The 13,842-nt window shown below is 43.0% G+C and overlaps 1 protein-coding gene across 1 annotated transcript in view; it reads left to right on the top strand.

The window, feature by feature from the left end:
* The window catches only part of NFATC1 (nuclear factor of activated T cells 1), an 87,644-nt gene that overhangs the window by 34,015 nt on the left and 39,787 nt on the right, over window positions 1–13,842 (top strand). Inside the window, exons 4-5 of the mRNA XM_062507768.1 lie at window positions 9,267–9,469; window positions 12,591–12,763. Coding sequence (XP_062363752.1) covers window positions 9,267–9,469; window positions 12,591–12,763 — 376 coding nt within the window. The remainder of the gene's footprint in view (window positions 1–9,266; window positions 9,470–12,590; window positions 12,764–13,842) is intronic.

The following is a 13,842-nucleotide window of genomic DNA, read 5'->3' as shown; positions in this document are numbered from 1 at the left end:
TGTGTGTTTAGTTCCTGCTCTGTGCTGTGGCTTTTGACTCCATTGGCTAATTAAATAGCAAAGTGTCTCACATAAGATTTTTTTTGTCTTTTAAAACAAGTACTTGGCACATCAGAGAAATTAAGAATTGGAAGTCTGTCTGTAGTAATTTTCATGGCAACGGAACAGTAAGTGCAATATTCATATTATGAATATGGCTCAGTATTTATAGCTCTCCAAATATTTACAGAGATAAAGCCTTTAAACATAGCCCCAGCTTTCTGTCTTCAGTAGCAGTTTAAATAAATGTCATTTGGAGAGAAGTTAAAAATGAGGAGAAAGGCAGCCATTTCTAGTCTAACATTGTCTCACACTGGTGTCTCTGAAACTCCAAAGGTTTTATGTCTGAAACTGTGTTGTCCCTGTCCCATATGAGCCAGTGTTTATCTTGACATGCACCTCAAAAACATTGGCCCTTAATCAGATAACTCTTGTGGGTAAATGGGTGCCCCACTGTCCTCAAATTCACGAGGGTGAGAATTCAAAGTCATTGCAGTTGCCGAAGCACTCGTGAGCCACCAAGTTAAAATGTGGCACTGAGGGTGTGTCTCAGATTGGAGGAGTCACCGAGGGATGCTGGCAGTGGTGCTGTAGCATGGCTGGGATGGGCAGTGGTGAAGGGCATCATGCTGACAGCACCTGACACACGCCCGAGGATCCGGGGCCAGCCTGTGCTCACCACAAACAGGAGCGTGCTGGGTGCGAGCGATGCGTCAGCAGCATGGTGAAAGGCAGGCTCACAAGTCAGAGCTTGTCCAGGGTATCTGCCTAAGAACATGTCACAAATTCCTTCTACAGGGCTTTTCTGATGATTTTTTTTTTAACTCATGCGTGGCCATGGGGTATGACTGTCCAAACTGAAAGCCATGATGGATGCTGAATGCAAATGTTTGAGTAGAGACTCCATAGAGTAGAGTTTCTAGTCTACGGAGTTTCTAGAGTGAGGGGTTGGGTAGTTTCAGGGAGGGCACTGTTGTGTTGGACTTACTCCCAGACCTGAATTTATAATCCTTGGAGCATTATGAGGCAGTAAGGATTAGGGGAAGAACATTTCTATGGTCTTGTGGTAGAAGATGTCATGACAGCAGTAATGATTTCTTGGTGTCAAAGTGAATAAGGTGCCTAGGACTTACAAATTCATTCTGTTAGTAACTCCTTTTCTGGTGGACATCCCTCTTGTGAGTCTAACACTTCTAGGAGGAGTGTGACATGGGAGGGTATTTAAGTATGTGTATTTCTGGGGAGGGAAGTCCTTCCTAGAAATAAGGAGCAGCATCTTGCAGCTGTTTAGACAAGGGGATTTCGTGGCTGTGCTGAGAGCCAGCAGCCACGAAGGCTGTTTTTCCCTGGATAGAGACTGAAATTACTTGTGAGCCAGTGACTGAGTGTACAGCATCTCTATTATATTAAGATTAATAATTCCTCAGCGTATTTGCAGCTGGAAGTTTTATATAGATCTTTATTCATCATGATGTGAACAGCTGCTCTTTTGCTGCTCTGTTGAGTTAAGGTCCAAGTGGCAGCACTAGAAAGTGCCACATAAAACACACTCCTGCTGTTTCCATTCACTGCTCTCCCATCCAGCTCTGGTCCTTGGCCCAGGGCTCTCCCCTTGCAGGATCAAGCCATCTTACTTTTATTTGTGGAACAGCCCTGACTACATTTGGATCTTAAAACAGAGTTTGAGTGAATCCAAGGACAATCACTTTCAGAAAGAAAAAAATAAATCCTGAAAGTAGCGCAAAAATCTATAGGAATTCCTGTTACAATTTTATTTTAAGTAAGTGAAGGACTATGGAGTAGTAACATGTTTCATTTCACAGAGCATAATTTATTCTCTCTCTCTTTTTTTTTTTTTTTTTTTTTTTTTTTTTTTTTTTTGCTTAACTGCATCAGATGAACTACAGCAAAATCTGTCACAGCCAGAGGGTCATTGAGCTCCTAAGGAAGTGTTTTATTTTCTGTTTGGTTGTTTTTTGAGGGGTTGTTCTGTTTGTCTGTGTTTCATTTTTTCGTCTGCTCTGCTGTTTTAAAAAAGATGCACCCCTTTTTCTTTGGCTTGTGCTCTCACAGGAGTGTCCAAGTGGATCAAGTTTAGCACGTGAATAGTCACTGACAAAGAGTCTAGAGCTGAACTGTGCACCTTATCCAAAAAGTGGCACCCCCTATTGCTTCTCTGGTTGCTGGCAAAGGGAAGATATTCCTGGTTAGGATGATGTGCGTTGCTCAGTCCTAGGTACACAGAAGCCTGCCTCTGAAGATCTGGAAAGAGCAAGGCCCCACAGATGTATGGCAGTGACTGAAACGTGTATACCTGCAGAGTGTGAGCTTGAAGGTGGAGAGAAACAGCTGGAAAGAGACAGGGATTCTGCAAGACGTGCCTCGGGGGTTTGCTGGTTTTCTGTTGATGCTGCCTGTCTGCCTCATTGGCACTGCCAGGGCTGCTTGTTCCTTGTCCTGGGGGAACCTGAATCCCCAGAGTAGGGGCTGCAGGCTCCTGCCTGGCTCATGCTTTGTAGCTCAGGGTACAGCTTGCCTGCTTGTGCCCTGCTGCTGCCCCTCAGCATGCAGTACATCCCTGATCTGCAGGACTGCCCAGCTTCCCTCTGGAGCAGAGGGGTCAAGGGGAGTTCCATAAACCAGTTCCCATGGCACCTGGGATTTGGGAGAGGAGCTTGAGAGCAGTCCCCCACCTCAGGGCATCTGAAGTGTGTTTTTCTTCTCAGACCTCCCCCAGCAAAAGCATTAAGGGCCACACCAGGTCAGAATAGGTATTAGGGAATTCCATGATGAACGGGGCAGTCTTTTCCTGGCTCTTTTTCTCAGAGGTGTAGGTTGCTGTCTCCCTGAGCCTTCAGCAGCAGGTTCCTGGGCATTTTCAGCTGGAAGCATGATGGCAGGGCAGCTCAGTGGCTGCCCAGGCGAAGGTCGGGCAGGATCTCTGCAGAGCACACCAGAATAGATGTCCTGGTCTCCTGACCTCACCCCCTGTGCCTGCGCTTCACATGACAGTCACTGCAAAGCAAGATCAGCTTTTCCCTCCTGCCGTTCAAACCCATGATGCAGTGGCTTACGTCTTCCAGTGCTTCTGTGTGGGAGCCGAAAGTAAATTCTTTTTCTTGAAAATCAGATTCATGACACTATTTTTATGTGCGCTCGGTGCTAGCTGCTGAAATCAGCACACAAAATGTTCGTGCACTTTCTTCATAGTTTAAACAGCTTGATCTTTGATTTGGTTTTAAAAAAAGCAGGACACTGAGCACTCACGGATGGTATTTTATTGAGGCTGTTTATTAGGTACGCTTTTAAAACATGACTATTTGTTTCATTTTATCATTCAACATTATATGTGCAGTTGCTGAAAAAAAAATACTTGCTGCTTGAAAAAGTTAGCAATAAAGCTATTTAGTGTGTAGCTCTGAAGCTCTAGCTTAAAGAGACAAGCAGCACTTGTCATGACTTTAAAATGTCCCTGTTTTATAGATTTTATTCTGTTTGACCTTTTTGAAAGCACTGCAATTGCTTTCCAAAACATTGATGAGTATAAAAGGGAAAGAAGGCCCCTTACACCAGACTGGGTTGTTAGTTTCCCCAGCGATTCTCACCAAACTGACTTGGGTGTTCCTTGAACAGTTCTGGGAATGAAAATGGGACAGATGGATGTGTAAGGCATTGCTGAGCATAAGCACTGTGGTACCTGCTGCAATCAGTGTGGCCATCAGTTACATGGTCAGATAAGTCATTATTGCTCTTAATATTTTTAGAGGGATAAATGGGTGTATTTACTTGTTGTCTTTATTATATACCAAACATAAAAAGCCAGGCACACACACAAGCAGTATTGCTGATATTGATGCTCCCTGTGGCATTTTTTGGCACATCATTATTATTGAGGAGGCAGCCCCTGTGGGCCATAAGAGTCTCAAGCACACACAAGCTGCTGACTGGTTTTGAGAGCGAATGCTAAGTCCCTGGTCGAGCAGGCTTTGCTATTAGTGGGAGCTCAGTCTTTAACGCATTGGGACCTGCATTAAATTATACCTAAATTGTACCCCAATGTTCGTTTAATATATTTGCAAGAGAGTCTGGGTCTGGAGGAATGCACCACTGTAGGGTTTTAGCAGTCCTTTCCCCAAACTCCCAGGAAGTGCACTTGAAAGCTGTTACACAGTATAGCTCCCTTTCTTCCTGACTGATGTCATGGGTGGTGCAGAGGGTGTATCTGGCTGGTGTGTCCCGTGAGAACAGGACCATTCTTTTGGTGGCCTCCAGGAGCCTCTCCAGACAGAAGGCTCCTTGTTATGACAGGTAGCTTTCTGAGCATTTCAACAGATGCTTGGGCATGCCAAAACCATAAAGCAGTTGGAAAGGGAACATGCAGAATATTTCAACTGTGTTTCTTAAAATAAATGCCGTGGCTTAAATAATAGAAGTTTTCCTCACAGACTGGAGAATAACCACTGTAGCTGAAATAGCGTTTGAGTTATTGGAGGTGGCGTTTACAAAATTTCCTCAAAATTTAGTAGCTGTAGCAAGGTTTGGGGAGGTTTTGCCTTTTTTTTTTTTTTTTTCCCCCTAGTGCTTATATTCAAAACACCTAATCTCCTTCTGCTCATCGTTTTCCAAGTATATTCAGTTCCAACTGGCAGATTTAGTAGATGTGTACCAGGCGCACATTTGGAATCCAGGCAGCCTCAGTATAAACTGGAGGTCATCATAGCTGTAGGACTGAATCAGATAGTACCTTGCAGTCAGCTCATGGCTGTAAGGGGTGACAGCCCTGTTTCCTTCTCGCTTCACTGCCCACTGGGGGAAGATTCCTGGTGTTCAGTGCCACGGCATCTGGACACATGAAAACATCCAGCCCCCCGGCACACAGTGCATGTCCTTGGGGAAAGGCTGGGTTTTGCTTTTGCACCCTGCGCTGAGATGAGCAGCAGCCTACTGGTGAAAATCAAGACGTGTTGGTGGGAGATAGTGCTGGGAAAGCGATGACGGAGAGGTGTAGGAATCCCAGGGAAGGCTTGATGCGGTGGCTCAGCCGGTGCAGCCTTCTCCCTCCTCTTGCATAAGACGATGTAAGGTGACGAAGAGCTTAGCTGTGATCAGTCCTGTTCTGGTGTTAATTACCGGTGACTGCATCGCTTTTGATAGAATTAGAGGAGTGTGTAATAGGCCTGCAATTAAGTCTGATTTTGATCTTAGCAGCTTCGGACAATAAAAATGAAAATGTCATTTGAGATGAGTTCAAGTATTTTTAACAGTGTTGCTCAAAGAGGAAAAGAACAGAGTAGTTAGTGTTTGGTCAGAAAAAGAGAATATGACCTACTTTCATTTCAAAACCAGACACTTGGCCACAAAATTCTTATCTGCATATTTTTTTCCTGCATCTTTCCTTTGTACCAAACCAGGTGACTGCTGTATCACTGCCTTTATTTGGGAAGGGAAACTCATTCAGAAGCACTGTGCTCCTGGTCCTTTTCTGCAGCTAATTTCTTTTACAGTTTCACAGCAGGGGAAAGTACACCTCTTTCCACTTCAATGTATGTATTGCCAAGCAAATCATGCTTGGTAGGAAAGACACATCCTTTATTATGAATACTGTAGCTGAGAGCACCTTTGTCACCCATTCTCAACCTCTGAGTTATTAAGAGCTTTGGACTGTGTTACACAGAGAAAAAGATAAAAATAGGGTGTCTGACGCATGCATCCCATGTTGCATGCCAGGAAACTGAATCGCTCTTCCACCAAGTACAGTACCCCAGAGCATACATGGAAAATATGCACGGATATGAACATGCGAGATCTTTCCTCACCAAGAAACATGCTCAGTCACTTTTTTTTTCCCATCCCATTTTACGTTGATCTTGTTTGATATTCCCTCTGACTGCTGGCAAACCTAACAGCCTAAAGTCCCACAACTCTTCTTTTACTGCTCCTCACTGTTGAACATCTGACAGTAATACCTGTCTCCCATGTTTTGAGGGAGTTCTGGAATATTCTTATTGCACCCAGCTGACAGAAAGCAGGATCTTGCCCATTCACCAGGCATCTGCAGTGTGATGAAACCCCCAAGGCTCAACACTGTCTGTCATAGAAATCATGCATTGGGTGCATAATCTAAAATAAGTCATTCACAGTATGTGCCCCTTTAAATGTTAATCCTTGCATCGCTTTCTTTTATTGCTTCTGTTGGCATACATGATTATGTGACATAATATAAAAGTAAATAATGTGATGCAGTGGGTAAAGATCAAAGGGAAATACAAACTGGAGATCAGATCCTTCCTAACACAGAATACGACATGAAACTTACAGTGACGTGTGAGTTTTTCTTATTTGAAGGCAGAAAAATCAAGCCTGTAGCAATCACATGAGACTTTCTGGTTGTTTCTGGCACTTTCTAAGTCAGGGAGTAAGTGACTTTGGGTAATGGATCCAAAGCAAAGTATGGCTCTGCTCTAGGACAGGGCCTTTATAAAAAGCAAACATAAATTTAGCTTGAAGACCGCAAACCTTAAAAAACAAAGCAAAACATGCATCTGAGATCTTACTATTTATTTTCCAGCATGTGAACACTTTTCAGGGGAAGCCAGGTGTGCAAAGCTGAGGACTATGGGTGTTTGATTGCCTCCTAGTAGGAAACCTGTGGGAAAAGCACAAGCTGAGGCTCAGCAGTAGGTTACAAGGTATGGCAGCAGCCAAGTTCAGATTTAAAGAGAAAGCCTGAAATAGCAGAACCCAATGCAAGACCAACATTTCTGGTCCTCTTTGCTCATATTCAATAAAACATATGGGCACCTTAGTGTGCAATTATGCTTTTGCTGAATCGAGGTTTGAGTTACTTGCTAGTCTATTTTTACATTTTAAGCAGCCTTGTAACTCAATATGTGTTTGTTTTAATTTTACACTCTCCATAAAAAGCATCCTCCATGATGACTTGGACAAGTGACCGCTGGCAATGCATAGAAATGAATTTGCCTGGCATGTCGCACCGTCTTACTTTTCCCCCTGCAAACCCACTTGCTGGTCCTGACCAAAAATACCCCGGGATAGCTTGTGTCTCCTCCCTTACCTAAGCTTTGCTGCTGAGGCTGTGGAAGTGGTGAGGCATGGAAGATCAGCTTGGGACAAATCCAGGTCACTCCACCAGCCCTGTTCGCACACACCATTGGAATTAATGAGCAGCCAGGCTGTCATATGGGGGAAACAGGGTGATGATGAGTAGGATAGTGGCTTCCCTGTGGCCACTGACTGTACCAGAGGCACACCTGTGACTGCCACCTGCAGCTCAAGCTCTGTCTCTGGGGGACAAAGCCAGGAATCCCTCTTTTTGCAGCATAGTGCTTTTTACAGCAAGGGCTGTAGGAGTGGGTGTTCCATGTGGAGCTGGAGGGGGATTCACAGCCCATGGCATCCTGCTGAAGGCAGTGCACAGGCTTAGCTCTGCTTTTCTCTCTCTGTTGTTTTGCTGATAGGGCAGGTCCTCAAACTGCCACTAATGTGTTTTCAATTTGACAGTGCTGGTATGGAACCCTCATAATACCGTATCGTATCATATCATATCATAGTCACAACCCCCTGGCACTGAGCTGCCTTTGTATGGTGTCTCAGGAATGCAGAGCTGATAAAATAGTGTAGTGCTAGAAATTGTGTGCTAGAGCCTTGTCCTCCTCCTATCCCTGCATCCTTCCAGCATTCACATGCCTTAGGTAAGGATTTAAAAAATGCTGCACCAAATCAAACAAAAATGCTTCTGTTCTTCTCTTTGCTTTTCTGGCAAAAGTGTGGGGTGAAAAATTTATGGTGTGCCCAATTAGTGATGCAAGATGTGTCTAGGCTCATTGTCCTCACTTCCTCATGCATTGGTCATAGTGGTACCTGAAATTTTGCAATTATAAATTGCTGCTGCCATTCAGCATGTTATATGAGGTTAGGAGGGCTTTGGGCCTATTAGCACCCATAAGAATTTTTCAGGGCTCAAGGAGAAAAAGTAATTCAAGATCTTTGTTTTTAATAGCATTCCTGCTATCAGATGGTAAAACGCCCTGGAGAGATAACATGAAATTGCTTTGTAAGATTTAAGGAGAGTGAAAACAGACAAAATACAAATATAAGCAGCATTTGATATATGGGTTTGACCACCTGCTTTAAGCTTCATTTAGCTTTGAACTTGCTTCTATCTACCTTAAAGCTAGTGTTGCTCCTCACCAAATTATGATAAATTTTGATCTGTCATATTCAGTGATGGTGAATAACTCACGCCCAAACCCACTTGAACCATTCACAGAGGAACCTAAACCTACAAGAAGTGAGCAGGTTTGCTCTAGTGTGGGGCATCTCCTGGGACAGAGCACCTTGCCCGTGTTCCTCTCTCTCCTATAGTTGCTGCATCCTCCCTTCCCTTGGGACAAGGCTTCACCACCAACCCCTGCAAGGTTAACTGTGTGAGACTCATTTCCCAATGTCAGGTGGCAGCCACAAGTGGGACATTGTCTGGGGACTCCACAGCAGTGGGAACCCTGAGTAGCTTCCACAGGAGATGGTGCGGATGAGGTCAGGCTCTGCTTCCTCCACATCCTGTGGCAGAAATAACTCTTGTTGTCATCAGAGCAGTCACTGTAATGTGGGTGAGGTTTAAGCCAGGCCCAAGAGCTTCAATGAGATTTTTGTGTGATTATAACAAGAATTTGACCCACACTGTGAGCTACTAATCATGTGTATGTGATCTGTCTCCATGCTGTCCCAGGAGGTATTTACCAGCATAAAAATCAGCTAATGAGGGGATGGGCCACAAGCAGCAGACTGCTGCTGCATGAGGGATGTCCCAGGAAACATGGGGATGGATGAGCTGTGTTCTTTCCTTTTGCAAGCTCTGTCGGTTTTGCATCCCTCAGTACTGGGAAGTAACATGGAGTTCAGTGTGGCTTTTTGCTGAACACTGCAGCAGAATTTATGCAAAGTTTTCTGTGGATGTAGCAGGAGTGCTCAAAAGCTCAGCCCATCTAAAGTGCCTCAGGTCCTTTAGGATAATGAGACATTTTGTGAGTGCACCTTTTTATTGTACCAATATTACATTACAGGAAAAATGGAAGCGGGGAACTTAACACATAGCACCTGTCACAAGTTCTCTCCTTGAATCAGGCTCTCCTGCTTATAAAAATTTAATTGATTCCTAGCAGTTAATGTGCGTGGTGCTCAGTGGGCGTTTTCTGTTCTCTTGCCAGCTCCATGGTTACTTAGAAAGCGAGCCGCTCACGCTGCAGCTGTTCATTGGGACTGCAGACGACCGCCTGCTGCGACCCCATGCCTTCTACCAGGTTCACCGGATCACCGGCAAGACCGTTTCCACCACCAGCCACGAAACAATACTTTCCAACACCAAAGTTCTGGAAATTCCCCTTCTTCCAGAGAACAACATGAGAGCAATGTAAGACCAAGGCTCCATATCTGACTCCTAGCAGTTTTGTCTTGGTCACCTCACTTAATTTCTTTGGGGTTTGTTTTCTTTCTTCTTGTACACAATTTTCCTTTCCCTATGTTTTTTTTTTTCTTTCCCTCCATTTCTCTCTGTAATAGTAGGTTTCCACAACTTTGCTGAGACAAATTGTCCCCAATCAGCTTAACAGCAAAATGAACTTCACAAATATTTATGACAACTGATTTGCTTTCATTCTAGAGTTTCAGCCAATGTGCTTATTTGCCATTTAAAATAAGTATCTTGGTTACTGAGCTGTAAATATCTCCTACCTCAGCTCCTGCATTTAGTTTCTAAATATGACACCTGTTGCTCCTATACGCACTAGCACAAGGAACAGAGCTGATTAAAATTTATCTTTGGATGTCAAAGGAAACTCTTAGAGAGCATTTTCAAGCACCCTCGTGGTTCTTCTGAGACAAATAAAACCACTAATTTCTCACATAATAAAACTCAGCATTTTTCAGGGCACTTGTTCACAAGCAAATGTTCCAGAACTAAGAAGAGTTACCTCTAAGAACCTTTATTCAAAGGTGATGCAGTTTACAGATTGAGTTGTTAAACTGAGCTAAGCTTAGTGCGATGCAGAAAAGCAGGCATGAATATCTTAGGATATCTGAGTGATAATTAAATACCCTGTAGGTCCATTAAACATCTGTAAACATTGTTATAGGATGGTATGTAAAGGTTAAAATAGCCTTCTGTGTAAGTGACATACATGAGACCTTCCACACTATTTAATCCCTTCCTGTCTGTACCCCTCCCTCAAATCAACCTCGACCCTTATCTAAGTTGTCTCCCCCCTCATTCAAATCATCCTAACCATTATCTGAGTTGTCTACCCTGGGAGGAATTTCTGTGTGCTTGCGTGCAAGTGCAGCTCTTGGTGTGTGTGTATAAATATAAATGTATTCATATTTATATATAGATGCATGCACCTTTGTGTGTATATATAGGAACATAGAAAGCAAGCAAGAAATCCTGACCTCTACCAAACCAAATACCACGGGGAAATCACAGTTTCACTTCTTGTTTCTCATACAGTTTTCCATGCCTTAACAAAGTGGAAAATGCAATCAGACAGCTAAAGTCCTTCCGCACATAGTGGTTATTAGAAGCTGGTTTGCAGTGTCATGTACAGCATGCCCTGGAGTGCTTCATTGTAAATACAAGAGCCAGAATATGTTTAGCTGCATTGCCAGCTGAGCTTAGAGTGATCACTCAAGACCTGAGGATCTCTTTCAGTGTATTGTGTTAAAAGTCACGACAAGGCTTCAAAATTATTGGCCCCGTTTGCTCCCATTGTAAGTTGGTGGGGCTACGTTGGGGTTAAGGAAACGTCACCAATTTGCGCCCACGCAGTATTTATCTGGCTCTATATTTATCCAGTTTGAATCACATTTTTTGCCATTTAGGAACATTATTGCTATTTCATTCATCTTTCTCCCTAAAATAAAGGTAAGTTACACAGTGTGGGAGCCAAGCTGAATATTTTTGTGGCATGCATGCCAGACTGTAGTACAGCTCACTCAAGAATCATAAACAATGCTTTGGCATATATAAGCCTTACGTGTCAGTAGTCTAAAACCTCGTGTAGCACTACCAGTGAATTGAAATTTGGAGCCAAGGACTTTCCTCACACTTTATGTGTTCAGGCCTTGATTCAGTGAAACACCAGAGCTCATCTGCCCATTTAAACATTTGCACATTTAACTGTTCCTATCAACTTCAGATTTTAATGTGCACAACTTTAAAAGCTTGAATTGAAATATTTTTTCTTCTCTGAACATTTACCTGACATACACGTAAGAACTGTATGTCAATAATTATTCAATTTACAAGTGTTGCTATAGGAGAGACAAAATTGAGAAATGCACTGTTTCTTCCATATTTTACAGGTCTTTGCATGGAATTTTGACATGGGTACAAATACTCTAATTCTTATGGCTTAACCTGCTAATAAGCATTGTTGAGAATCTTTAATACTTTCATTAGTTTCTTTGATCGTATCAGCTAGGGCATTTTTAAAATTCTGAAATCCATACTTTAGAAAAAATGCAGATCAAAACCATGCTGCCATAGCGCTTGTTTGCAGTTTGCTTCAGAACAGAGCTTCAAAGGTCTGGAGGGGGAATTAAACTCTTTGAATGCAAAATAAAATTAACTATGCATATTCAAAGTAATAAAATGCATGCCTGAGACCAGTATCCAGAAGAAATTGCCATGTAGGCTTTGTAGTCATGGCCAAAGCAGAGGTATTTTTGCAGCAGATTTTTGAGTGCATATGTTTATATGTCTTTTGTTCTGGGAGCTTCTTCTGTTCAAATATTCTTTGACAAAAATCCTGACTTGTAGACTCATGCAGGAGTAAACCAAAGTTTAAAAAAAAGAGAGTGAGGTCAGAAATTGTAGTAGTTATATCTGATGAAAAGCACATTTTTCCCTAGTGTGTGGAGAGGACTCTGAGTTCAGGTTTTTTTCATGCAGAGCTTCAGCTCAGTGCTTAGCTTGGGAGTATTTCTAAGTCATTGAAATACAAACAAATTGACAGTAGAACTGACCTCAGGGAGAGCTGTGCTCATTAATAAGAATTTCAGGACTTTGCCCTAGATTGAAAATCTTGTCAGATTTTTGTCCAAATTAGCTGTAACAAGTAAAAATTGTAAGTAGCCCAGCATTCTAGGTTAGTAAGTTTCTGCATTGCTGTCGCATCCCATTGACTTTTCTACTCTTGCTCTTTCTTTGGGCTTTGGCTAATCTTCCACTACAATCCTTACAGGATGTGTTGGGGAGGAAGGGTCTTTCAGATTTTCTTCCTCTGGGAGCTGAGGTAACATCCTAACATTCATGTGCTTTACAGCAGCCACTACCTGCTGCTACAGATAGCCCCAACTCAGCTGCTTGGAAGTGAACTACTACACAAAGTCTGTTGCATTCAACCTGGTCACTGGGTTGTGCCTGACTCAGTTTTTTGAGAAGAGTATGCAGGAAGAGAGGGAAGATAATGCACACTCACATCTTCTTGAAGTATTCTTGAAGTGAATTTAATTCCTCTGTGTTTCCCTTTGGATAGCATCGACTGCGCTGGGATATTAAAGCTCCGAAACTCCGACATCGAGCTGCGCAAGGGAGAGACGGACATCGGTCGGAAGAACACACGTGTGCGTCTGGTCTTCAGGGTGCATATCCCACAAGCCAATGGCAGGACCCTCTCCTTGCAAGTAGCCTCCAACCCCATTGAGTGCTGTAAGTAGCAACAAACATCCTCCTCTTGCTGGGTATTATCAGAAAATCTTTTAATCAGTAAGGTTGAAAAAGACGTCTAAGATCATTGAGTCCACTGTTCACTCAGCACTGCTATGCCCACACACCTTTTGAACAGTTTTTAATACTTCCACCCCATATGCAGTCTTTGGCCATGCCAACATGCTCTACATTGGTTTTGCTTTATCTGTCCAGTTAGTGAACTTTAATTTGCTTTCCAAAAGTACATGTTTTACATTGAGAACAGAGTGTCTGTGTCTTAGGAAAAATGTGTAGCTTTGTGTATTGAGTGGTGTAGAAAAACATACTTACAAGTAAAGAACAGTTAAACTAATAGTAGACCTGGGAGTGACAAGGCCTTTGGTTTTTGTGACTCCTTATGATAAAGGTAACTGCTGTAGAAGTTTTGGAAAACGTCTCTCATGTCCTATTCATTCTGTCTCCCCATCATAAAGCAAAAACCTCAGCAAACAAAACCTCAGCCCCTTTGATAAGGAACTAGCAATATACTAGAGCTGGCACACTGGCCTGCAGCTTCAGAAAGTCTTTTCTGCGCTGGGGTCTCTTTAAATGAACAGACTGTATCTTACCAGATCCACTGGGACACTCTTCAAAGATACCTATATCATTTTTGCTCTGTAAGCCTCATCAGCCTCCCCCACACTAAACAAAACGTATCTGCTTTGTGGTTTTAACACTTCGGCGTAAGTGGTGGAAGCTGAATTTCAGTTTAACTCCCAATGCTGTTTTGATTGGCTGGATGGATTGAAACGGTTTTTTAAGGTTTTGTTGAATTCCATCCACAAAGTAGTTCTTTCTGATGCTGACAAAGTAGGGGGAAAACTTAACATCTGGCAGGTTATGTGAGAGGTGAGTTCTGGCCGAGGGAATGGGGAGGAAGGCCTGACCATTCCTAGCTCCATTTGTGCTGGAGGGCAAAGCAAAAAATGTGAGGAGTCATGATTTCATCCTGCAATTGAAGTTTATGAGGGTTTTTCAGTTGCTACGCAGCAGGATAAGGCACAGTTTGAATCCATCCTGAACTAGTCTGTGCAAAGGTG

The sequence above is a fragment of the Cinclus cinclus genome, chromosome 1 (assembly GCF_963662255.1).
Source record: "Cinclus cinclus chromosome 1, bCinCin1.1, whole genome shotgun sequence".
NCBI classification, from domain to species: Eukaryota; Metazoa; Chordata; class Aves; order Passeriformes; family Cinclidae; genus Cinclus; species Cinclus cinclus.
The sequence above is the reverse complement of the archived record's forward strand: the minus strand, read 5'-3'. Positions and strand labels throughout refer to the sequence as shown.